Source organism: Pterocles gutturalis, unplaced genomic scaffold (genome assembly GCF_000699245.1).
Source record: "Pterocles gutturalis isolate BGI_N339 unplaced genomic scaffold, ASM69924v1 scaffold19551, whole genome shotgun sequence".
Classification (NCBI taxonomy): Eukaryota; Metazoa; Chordata; class Aves; order Pterocliformes; family Pteroclidae; genus Pterocles; species Pterocles gutturalis.
The window spans coordinates 19,741-31,048 of NW_010098262.1; the positions used below are offsets into that span (position 1 = coordinate 19,741).

General features: G+C 38.1%; 1 protein-coding gene across 1 annotated transcript in view; it reads right to left on the reverse strand.

Annotated features, from left to right (window-relative positions):
• GLT8D2 (glycosyltransferase 8 domain containing 2) overlaps positions 1-10,393 on the reverse strand; it is a 17,349-nt gene extending 6,956 nt beyond the window's left edge. The window contains exons 1-6 of the mRNA XM_010072425.1: positions 10,121-10,393; positions 8,178-8,222; positions 6,647-6,742; positions 5,274-5,442; positions 3,532-3,649; positions 795-879 (exon numbers count right to left, since the gene is read on the reverse strand). Coding sequence (XP_010070727.1) covers positions 795-879; positions 3,532-3,649; positions 5,274-5,442; positions 6,647-6,742; positions 8,178-8,196 — 487 coding nt within the window. The 5' untranslated portion in view covers positions 8,197-8,222; positions 10,121-10,393. The remainder of the gene's footprint in view (positions 1-794; positions 880-3,531; positions 3,650-5,273; positions 5,443-6,646; positions 6,743-8,177; positions 8,223-10,120) is intronic.
• Positions 10,394-11,308: the final 915 nt, after the last annotated feature.

Consider the following 11,308-nt stretch of genomic DNA (forward strand, 5'->3'; position numbering starts at 1 on the left):
GGGTGGGGATGGGGGGAAGTGAGTGAGCGGCTGTGCGGTGCTAAACCACAACACTCTGATTGTAAAATGTTATAAAATAACAAGAAAACAAAATGATAAAACAAGGAAGGACAACAAGTCTACAGAGAAGAAAAAAAATATACTGAGAAACAGAAAAGAAAAAAAACCCAAACTAATCTTTAAAAAAAAAAATTGTTCCGCTAATTATATTTCTTTGTATGTGGGGAAAAAAAAATAAAAAAAGATTTTTCAGGATTTGAATGTCTACCAACTGCTCCCATTTGTCTAGAAACTCTGAAATCTTTGATAATGAGTCTGCAAATTGCTATGGTTTCTGAGCTGAAGATGCTCAAAATTACATTTCGAGTGTTTGGAATTTTAACCCTCTTATTTGAGTAAATGCCTCTTGCTCTCAAGAACAGCAATTCTCAACAAGGAACTGATAGCGTTTGTGGGAATTCAAATACTAGCAGGAAATGCATGTCACATACTTAACAATAAACGCTGCAGCATCTAAGTGAAATCCATTATATCTTTCAGCAATTGGCCAGATTCAATTAAAATTAAACCCATACATGTAATTTTGATCAAAATCAACTGTTCAAAAGATATATGAAGAGAAATTTTTCTTCAGACTTTCCTTTAAATAAACAGATTATTTGTAGTTTTCCTGAATGCAACTCTCCCAGCAGCTGCCTCAGCTTCCATTATGTCTCATATTTCCAAATGACTGTAAAAGCAGCAATAACTTTATTTTAATTCTGCTAGAAATTGCTTTTTGAATGACAGCTTACCTTGAACAATTATATCATCATCCAAATATATTACTTTCTCATGTTTCTGGACAAGCAAAGGAAGATAAAATCGAACGAAGTTCAGCTATTAAACAGAAAAAAATGGTAAAGACTAAATGGTAAAGCTTTTTTAAGTTAACAGTCTCACGTTTCTGTCTCTATTAACAATAAGTTTTAACTTCTCTCTTCATTGAGCACTAGCCAGCAATCATCTGCTTCCTCCCCCCAGCTTTACTAGTATCTTTACTAGCATCTTGAACCCCTTATTATTAATCCCTATTTTATTTACTATGGCCCTAACCAAGCAGCCCAAAACAGTTTTTTCTTCACAGCATTTAGGTTGGAAGGGGCCTTTTGAGATCACCTTGTCCAATGCCTCTTCTCAAGCAGGGTCCACCCAAGCAGGCTGCCAGTGACCACGCCCAGTCAGGTTTTGAATATCTCCACAGATGGAGACCCAACAGCCTCTCTGGGCAGCTTGCTCCAGTGTTTGACTACCCTCGCTATTAACAACAACAACAACAACAAAAAAAAAATCTTGTGTCCAGAGGGAATTTCATGTATTTTATTTTGTGCCCACTGCCTCTTGTCCCTTCCCTCAGGTATTTATACACACTGATACGATCCTCCTGAGCCTCTCTTCTCCAGGCAGAACAGCCTCAGATCTCTCAGCCTCTCCTCATAAAACAGATACTCCAGTCCCTTAATCATCTTTGCAGCTTTGTGTTGGACTCAACCCAGTAAGTCCATATCTTTCCTGTACAGGGGAGCTCAGAACTAGACACAGTGCTCCAGATGCAGCCTTGTCAGTGCTGAGTAAAGAGAAAGGATCACCTTCCTGGACCCTCTGGCAATGCTCTTTTTGGCTGGGACAGAGTTAACTTTCTTCACAGTATCTACTAAGAAGCTATGTTTTGGATTTGGGCTGAGGAGAAGGCTGATAACATACTGATGTTTATAGTTGTTAGCAGGACAGTCAACAGACTCTTCAGTTTCAGGTTTTGCCAGTGTCCGCGGGTGCAGGAGAAGCTGTGAGGGAGCACAGCCCCAGTTACTAGCCTAGGATTCGACCTTGGGTTTAGGACTGAGACACACATTAGCCAGTGGTTTACTCCATATCATGCATGTCATGCCCAATATATAGGTGACGCTCTGTCCAGAAGCACTCTCTCTCTTTGGGTCACCTCCCTGTCTCTTGGGGTCATCTCCATCTCCCTCAAACACTCAGGCTCTTATCTTTTTTCTGGGATTGTGGTTTCCAGGATCGTCAGCCAGGAACAGGCTGAGCCTTGGTCATTGGGTGGTGAGCAGTTTCACTGTGTATCACTCATTTGTATATTTCTACAGATTACTATTATTGTCATTATTTTCAATTTTATTGTAGTTTAGTTATTAAATTGCTCTTATCTCAACCCATGAGTCTCTCTTCCCTTTACCCCTTTAATTCTCTCCCCCACCCCCAGTAGGGAAGAGGGTGAGCAAGCAGCTTGGTTTAAAACCACAACCTGCATTTTTACAGCACACATCATAAAAAACACTTCAAATTTAATGCTGTCATCATTACACTCTATAGGAACGATATGACTGGTGGCACAAATCTGCGATAACTTCTACAACAGCAATGAAGAACACAGCAGAGGAAAAAGGGACTGAGGATGTAAGAACAACCATACTGATTCAGACCATTTTACCCAGCATCTGCTTTCAGAGTGGTCCTAAGCAGATGCTCAGTGAAAAATAAGAATAGAGCAAGCATACAGAAAAGTTCCTCCATGTATTCTCCTAGCTTTCAGCTATTTTCTGCTCAAGGAATTTCCTGAACCAGATGTGATCCGTCTAAATATAAACTTCAGTCCTCAATGAATCCCTGTAAATATTTACATTCAGACGACCTTTCAGCAAGGAATCCTAGATGTTCAGTGCTCATTGCATGAAAAATGTGCAACATTTCTTGTTTGTTCTGACTGTGACTCCTACTAATTTAATCTAATAGCTGTTAGTTCTGGAAGAGACCCTGAAAGAGACAGAGTGACCATCCTCCATCCAGTCCTCTGTGCCACTCAGTTCTGTAGACCTCTACTGTTTTCATGCCAGAAGTCACATTTTCAGGCTGAACAGTTTTAACCCGCTGATTCCTTGCATGAAATCTTTTCCATATATTAGAAATGTCAAAGGCTCAGAGAAAGGCAGCAAGAATAAACATTCTGAACAGACCTGAATATTTTCCAGAGGTGCTACATCTTTTTCAGGTAAGGGGACAAAGATTGCACACAGCAGGCTGAGGGAAAACTATGGATTTGTATTGTGGCATAATGATGTTCTCTGTTTTGATCCTTACTCCTTTCCTAATAATTTCTGACATCTGATTTGCCTTTTCTTACAGCCAGTAGTATTTAGATGAGTCACTGGCCTCTGAATTAAGCCTGGACAGGAGCAGAACGTAGCCAACTCAGCATCATGGTGGCACAAAGAACACTATTAGATCTTCCCTCTAATAAACTGTGAATATATTCTTAAAGATAGGACACATTCAATTTATCAAGTTTATGCCACCAAATAGTGAGGTTCCAGCATGACAGACAAGCTGCAAGGAGCTTGTTATAGTGCACTTTTCTTTCTTGAGTGAGGGCTTAGCATTTGGACCTGATGTGACTTCTCTGGCTTATACTCTCCCTTTGTAATAGAACAGAAGTGTTAAAAACACAGAAAATTTGTTATGTGGTGTTCATTTACTCACAGGCTGCAGTAGCTCAGGACGTGATGCATCTTGTCTGATTTTTCCTTTTAGTACCATAGGGTTAAATTCCACAACCTTAAATTTTATTTCTTTCAGTTTAGAATTTTCAATCCATTTTCTGTGATAAAATAGAAGTGATAAAAGAAATACCAAGTGTGTGGCAAGTACTGGCAGTATTAAATTCACAGACCCATAGGAGAATAAGAGACCTTGGAAGCTCTATTCTATCCCAAGACAGAATCACTTATGTCTACAGCTATTGCACACAGACATGTTTAACCTGTTCTTAAAAAATACCCAACAAACAAACAAAAAACATCAAAAAACCCGGTAAAGTAAACCCCTCCACACCACTGCCAAAACCAGAAGCTCCACATGTTGCCCAAGCAACACATCTTTCACCATCGCCAGCATTAAATGCTCTTTTTCTATGCTTTTTTGCTATAAAGACCATTTTTTATTTATTCTATCTACTGTGCTTTTAAAGCAGAGGTTAGTTTTCTCCCTTACATGGTTTTACCTCCTCCAAGATAACTGCCACATCACCTCCTAACTGTATTTTCTTTAGACTAAATTTTATTTTTCATTATTTTGTCAGATTTCTTGATACCATTGCTTATTGTTCTCCTGTGACCTCTCTCCTAAATCCTTCCTGAAGGCACCTAAAACTAAACACCACACTTTTTCTGATGTACTAATAACATCAGGAAGATCAGAAAAAAAGTTTCCTCACATGTCCTCTGGTCAGATATGTCAACATATATATCCACTATGATGCACGTTTTGTTTTTTTGTTTTTGGTTGGTTGGTTGGTTTGGTTTTAAATCAGTGTGGTCAGTTATCAGCCATAATTCTCTAGTTTTCCAAATGGGTACTACACAACTCCTGCTTCACCCTGAGGCAATACAATCAGCTATTCCCACCTACATTACCTTCTCATTACCTCTACTGAATTTCATCACATTTTACAGTTAATTTTTCCAAATAATGATTATTAGTTTATCTTGTCCTGTTCCTCAATATATCTGCTGTCTTTTCCAGCTTCATGACAACTGCAGATACATAAAGAACATTTTCCACTCTATTATCTAGATTACTGATGAACTGGATGGGAAAAACTCCCTGTGGAACCCCACTCATTACATCTTTTCACTTTGACACAAATTGTGAGTATACAGGCTACAGAAATGCAGTAGCCAGAGGCGAGAACTGCCAAGAAATCTGCTTTAATTTTGGTTCACACCTTCCCCCTCTTTTAGACAATGTTTGCACATTTCAACACCCAAACATGCTTTCATTACAAGCTTATTTGGGCCTCTATTTATAACCTTTAATACACCCTCTTACTTGAGATTAGCTTTAAACAGCAAGTTTTTCTACACTAAAGCTTCAGATACAATGCCAGATCAGAGGTAAGGGCAGTGCCACAAAGTGGGATTGTGATTAGTAAACACACATATATTTACCTTACTACAGACTCTTCTGCAGCCGATCTACATAAGGCAGAGAGGCACAGGAAGGGGCATGATCTGGCTATTTCACGCACCTTTACACAGGTCAGTGCCTTGTGTAGGGCAAAATGGTCCATCTTCCTACACATAGAGAATCCTGGGGACTGCTACCAGCAGCACTACTTAAAAGGGAGAAACATTTCGCTGAAAGTCCTCCAGAGTTTATGCTCAGGCTAAGGAGAACAACCTGGTCCTAACTACAGCATGAAACAAAATAAGGCTGGTAGATACCGAATATGTGGGATGGTAGTCTTCATCCCAATGACGTAGAACAAAACATTAGCCTCTGTGTTGCTGTAGATGCTACTGATTGCTGCTATAGCTCCACCCATTCTGCCCGCAGCAGCACAGATTACAACTGGGATTTCTTCTTCCATTTCCTCAGGACTCTCCAAATCAACTACAAGAAATAAAACTATGCATTATAATAGAAAATTAAGAATCTTTTAATATCAGATATGGGTCATAGGAATGAGTATGCAGTTCCATAAGCAGTGGAATCATATCACAATCACCCCATTTCCTTACCACATCCTATACACATCCGCATCTGGCAAGGCACACAGCATGAGCTGTCGCTAATCCAGAACTACATGCAGCTTGACTGGACTGCTGGATGCCTCCAAACAGAATATATAACAGATTTCTTGGCATCTTCTACTCAGCAGGGGAACAATTCAGCCTGTCCTCCATGTAGCTGCTTATTCACATGAAACCTGAAGAAGTTTGAATACCTTTGAGACTTCTACTTCTCAGTTATATTTAGTACAAATTGAACAATAGGTTCCAAAATGATCAAAGGAAGGAGGCAAGAGATGGTGGAATTGCATGAGCTTCACGACTTTGCGAAGCAGACTAGAAAGGAAGAGTGAAAAATTTTGTACCAGCAGGAAGTTGCCAATGATAAAAGGAACAAAATCTAAACAATACTGAATCAGTTCACATTACTCCTAAGGAAGATTTTTATCCCTAGCACTAATTAACTTACAGAACGTATATGAATATATTTATACTGCTTAAAACATAACCATTAAACTCATAAGAGGCCCAAGAAAAATCTATTGAAAAAATGGTTTTATACCAAGACAGAGTTGGTTTATCTTGGGAACAGTGAATAAGCTACTAGTATAAACACCTAATACTAGTCCAACCATATCAGCCCTAGTGGGTTTCTGTCACTACAAAAATTCCCACAAAAACTGCTGCTGTAAATTCTGTCAAGATTTGATGATCTATCTGAAACTAATAGGTAGGTCAAGAACATTCCAAAGGGGCAAGTTGTGATCAAAGTTTATTATCACTTGACAACTCCAATACTCTTCATCACAAATAAGGATATACTCCAGCTTCCATGTACATCAGTGAGATCTGGATAAAAATTTGAATCAGAGTGACAATTCTTAGTCATTACTATTGATCTCCCACCATTTTATTCAAGTAATTCAGAAGTAAAAAATTCTGCATCCCAGACCATATGCAACAGTGTGAGCAGCTCATCTACTGCAGGGCAAACAGGATACAGTAAAACAAAAAGCACTGTTCAAATGCAGAGATAAGGAACATAAAACAAGAACAGAAATGAAACAGAGGTACAAGTCATTTACCTGTTTCATTCTTTAACGCAGTTGACACTTGGTGAACTTTGTTATACAGAATGGCGCAAACAGTTAAGACAAGAAGTAACAGTAAGATCTGGTTAACTAGAACAAAAGGGAGAATGTGTTAAAAATCAGTAAAAATAGCTAATTCCCAAGTATCTTTTTTTGAAAAAAAAAAAAATCTAATTTGCAATTAGTACATAGCATAATCTGTATTTCCTGTGTTTATAAAATTTTCCTTTTTCTCGTTATTTGATCAAGCTAAAAATTTTCTGTTAAAAACATAGTAGTATCTCCCCCTATTACAATAATTTTCAACTACCTGATTTTCATGGATAATTTGCTCACTAAACCATTAAACTCCAAATAGATATGGGTTATCCATAGTAGGAAATTCACATTTCTGAATTTTACCAAGAGCCTGGAACTTTCTTTTCTTGGGTAGTTTGTTGTTTATCATCACAGGACTTCATGAGTTAACTATTTTTACCTAGGCCTCTCCTTCTTTCATGTTTCCCTGATAAAACTTGAAATACAGGGGATTTTTTTTTTTATGTCAATGTTCAGATCCTCAAGGTATATTTGAGCAAAACTCTAAAAATACAAGAAAAACAAACACAGCAAGCTACTGAAACCAGAAATGTTCCAAAATACTTGAAAATACATCAATATTTTGACATGATTACTTTAATTAGTAAAATCAAAACAAAGCATGCAACAGCAAAGACCTTACTGTGTATTCTGATTGGCTGTTCCTACCAGACTGTCTTGTACAAGTTTAAGTCATTCAACATAAACCAACTATGAGCAGCGACCAGGACCGTTCACTGAGTACAACAGGGAACGCTGCCTTGACTTTGATGATGGCAGTTCTTTGTATTGGAATACTTTGTTACTTTTGCACCATCAAAAAATGTATTTAAGGTGTACAAAAGAGCAAAGGGAACAAAGTTTTGAACTATTTCAACCAAAAGGGCCAACTGGCCAGAACTGAGCATGAGAATAATTTGAAACTGGCAAACATACATCCCTGTACCTGCACTAATTTAAACCAGCTGAGGAAACAGCCCATTGACTTCAGAGAAATTTTTGAGTGCACAACTGAAGACACACACAAGTCCATTTTCAGTCACTGACCCTGACAGCTGATGAGAACCCCAAATTTCTCGGGGCCGCACTTCAGTTGCAAGTATGAACAGCATTAAGGTGCAGAGATCTGTAAAAAAGCCAGGTTCAGTGCTCTAGGCATAACCCACATGAAACCAGAAGCTACCCGCACTCTTAGTGGTAAATGCCAGACCCCCCAATCTCATGCAGTAAAGCTGTGAGTAATTTTAAATTGATGGGATTTATGGCCGTACTCATCTGACTTAGTTAACAGGAAAAGGCTTATCTGTATACTTAATGTTAAGCGTAACTTAGCAAAAGTAGAACTATAAATTAATCCAACCGTGACAACAGTTGCATGAGAAATTGCATTTGACAGTTCTGACCTCTTTTACAAATACATATTTCAAATGCTTTTAATCTCTCTTACTTTTCTTTAAAAGAGCCATGTGTCCTGTTGGATGAGAACAGTGATCTGTGGTAAAATAAAAATAAAAAATAATTTAAAAAAGAAGAGAGAGAAAAATCATTACCAGCAGTGAATACTAGTTAGTTATTTCAGGGACAAGGTTTTGCATCATCACATTTTACTGTTGACCTGTTGAAAGTAAAACAGAACTCTATCTTTGTAAATAATTTTTCTGGAAGAAATAACTGATATTCTGGGCGAGAATTATTACCTATCTTAATAGGTAATACTAATAGGTTGAAGAGAACAGCATTTTCATAAATTCCATCCAATCACCAACATCAGTAACAACTAAGATTTCTTTAACACATTTTAAAGTAATGTGCAAAGAAGTATTAAAACACTCACTGATACAATTTGTAACTACATTTACCTTTATCTCTGATCTCACCTAAACATAACAACAATCACAAATACTGATCTCTTGCTGGGGTATGTCCCCAAATATATGGGAATCTTATACTGGAGCAGTGTCTTTCAGACTCTGAAAAAATTACACAGGAATAGTAAAAATATCTTCTAACGGCAGTATCCTTCCACCAACAGTAAGAGGGGACTTTGGCAATGTGGCTCGTATTTAAGCACATTATTTGTGATGCTGAAGTAAATGAGGTAGTCTTCCCTCAAACTGCACTTCTAAACGAGGCCCAAGAGCAGCCACGACTTTATGCCTGAGAGGATAGAACATAATCCCTAAAATACAGCATTATTGGAAATACAACATTCACATGAATTTCAGACCAAACAACCAAAAATTCAACAGTAAAAAATAGCACTAGAAGTGGGGGTGGGGGGAAGATGAAAATACAACTATATGATCTAACCTGCTGCATCTAGGACAGAAACCAATTTTTCCAGTTTCCAAGATATGGACACATTACAGCACAGATAAGGATATATGATGGTTTCTGTGAGCACATAAAAATGAAGTTTATTCCAGCTCCTTGAGAAGACAGATGTAACAGCAAGAATTCTTGAAACTTGAGTCACAACACTGTCCGCCTCTCATTGGTTAATGCTCAAGTTCAGGCGGCATCCTAAATCAGTCTCTACTTCAACTAACAAGTTAAATGGCAATAAAAATATTTTAAAAAGCCAAGATGGGGCTTTGTTTACAAACCACTTAGATTCACATGTATTTAGGTCCCACAGATGATTAAATCATATTGAGAGAGAAGTATTTTTGAAAGTCCTTTTGCAGCTGCAGTACTTATCTACATTCCAGCAGCCTGCTCTCTTCATGTGGCATTAATTTACACAGGGAGGAAATCAGGCTTATCGGTCAAAAAAATAAAAACCACTGCTGAGAAAGCCCTTCTCTCACGCATTATGCACAAGTATTGCCTTCTTACCTGTTTAAAAAGTTCATTTAGGTAAGTAGAGAGACAACAGAACCCCCTACACTCTTGGAGTAATTTTTTAACCCCACCTTAGCTAATCACAATCTTCCACTGATTTCCATAGAGCTGACCTACTATCTTTTAACTAAAATTTGTAATGACAGTCACAAACAATACCGATGATCACTGCTAGAGAGAAGTTGAATAGCCACAGCTTCGTAGCATCTTCAGAAATTATTAAATCAACATAATCTGAACCACATTTTAAACTTTAAAATACAAACCCAGAGAGACCGTCATACAAAATTGAGTTCTAAAACTACAGAATTCCTAAGCCCTAGAAACTCAGATTGATTACCCACTGATTTTTAAGGAAAGAGAGGAGTATTTGTTCCCCTGCAAATATTTACTCAATTTTTCCTGACTGAAGACATTAGTTCCTGGAACCTGGCAGTCCCTAACACAGTTGCCAAATCCTGTAACAACATGAGGGGCTGCAGAAGGGAAAGCTCAGAAACAGTGACATTACTACTCAGATATTTCCTGCTTAATTAGTCTTTTTACCTCTTCAAAGCAGCACAGAATTCGGGACTCCTCTCTCCTGAAGAGCTGCAGAGCTATTTACTTGAATCCTAGATAGCCCACAGCTGTAAGCACTCTTGCCAAAGCTTCCTTGACCATCTCATCCTCCTTTGAAGTCCCCCACGCAAGGGCCTTACAGGGCACAGTAACAGTTTTAAGATTCAATTCCTTTTTCAAACTCTTCAAAGTTTACTTTGGAGTTGTGCTGGTTTTCTTTTCTTTCTCTGCTGCTGAGGAATAGCACAGAGTCCAGACGCCGCGCTGGAGGAATGAGAGCCCATAAACCACTTCCAGATGTGCAGAACGATGATGCAGCCCCAGATCTGGCAAGCTTTCCTCAGAGCTTCAGCTAGCAGATTGCAAACAAATCCCATAAGACAAAAAATCTTAAGGTGGTGGGGGAAAGAGAAGGAAACAAAAACCCTTCCAGAAGTTACTTCAACAGTCTAGTTGCAGGTTAGGTTTCTAGTCATTATTTACTGTAAATGTGAACAGATAACTAGTGTGCACGAGCCAAACAACAACATGCCAAAGTCAAACTGAAAGCCAAAGTTTTCCCAGTGCCTGTTTGCAGAGTTCTTGCAAGTCAAAAGCTGAGGTAAACTTACAAAGTTCAACTCTGAACATGCACATTCACTTGAATCACCTCATTTATGAATTTTTGAGCAGTTAAGACAATCTGAATCCATGGGTGTGGGCTGGATTTAAAGGGACCTTAGATCCAGGTACCAGCACATGTTGGTACTCTGCCTTCTAAGCTCTCCTGGAACACTTTTGCAGTTTTATTTCTATATCACTTCTTTTATTCAAATTCTCTCCCTCCCTTCTAGGAGCCTCCCTTCTATATGATAAAATACTGTTTTGTCACAAGACTTTCATGAATACTGAAAGGAATAATAATATTCAATACCAAACTATTGTTCATGTTTTTAGCATGAGGCAGTGCAAAACTTATGGGGAGTATTCAGTCAAGGTTTTAAAAATCCTAAGTGTTTTAAACAAAGACTTTTGTTCCATCTGCAGGAACTGAAAATGTGGGGCTTCAACTGTATGTCTCAAACATGCCAAAACTGCATTATCTGTGACTGATTTTATACAGAAATCCATCTTTTGCAGAGCTGCTTGAAGCAAAGATAAATGAAGTTATAAATAAATAATTATATTTTTTAT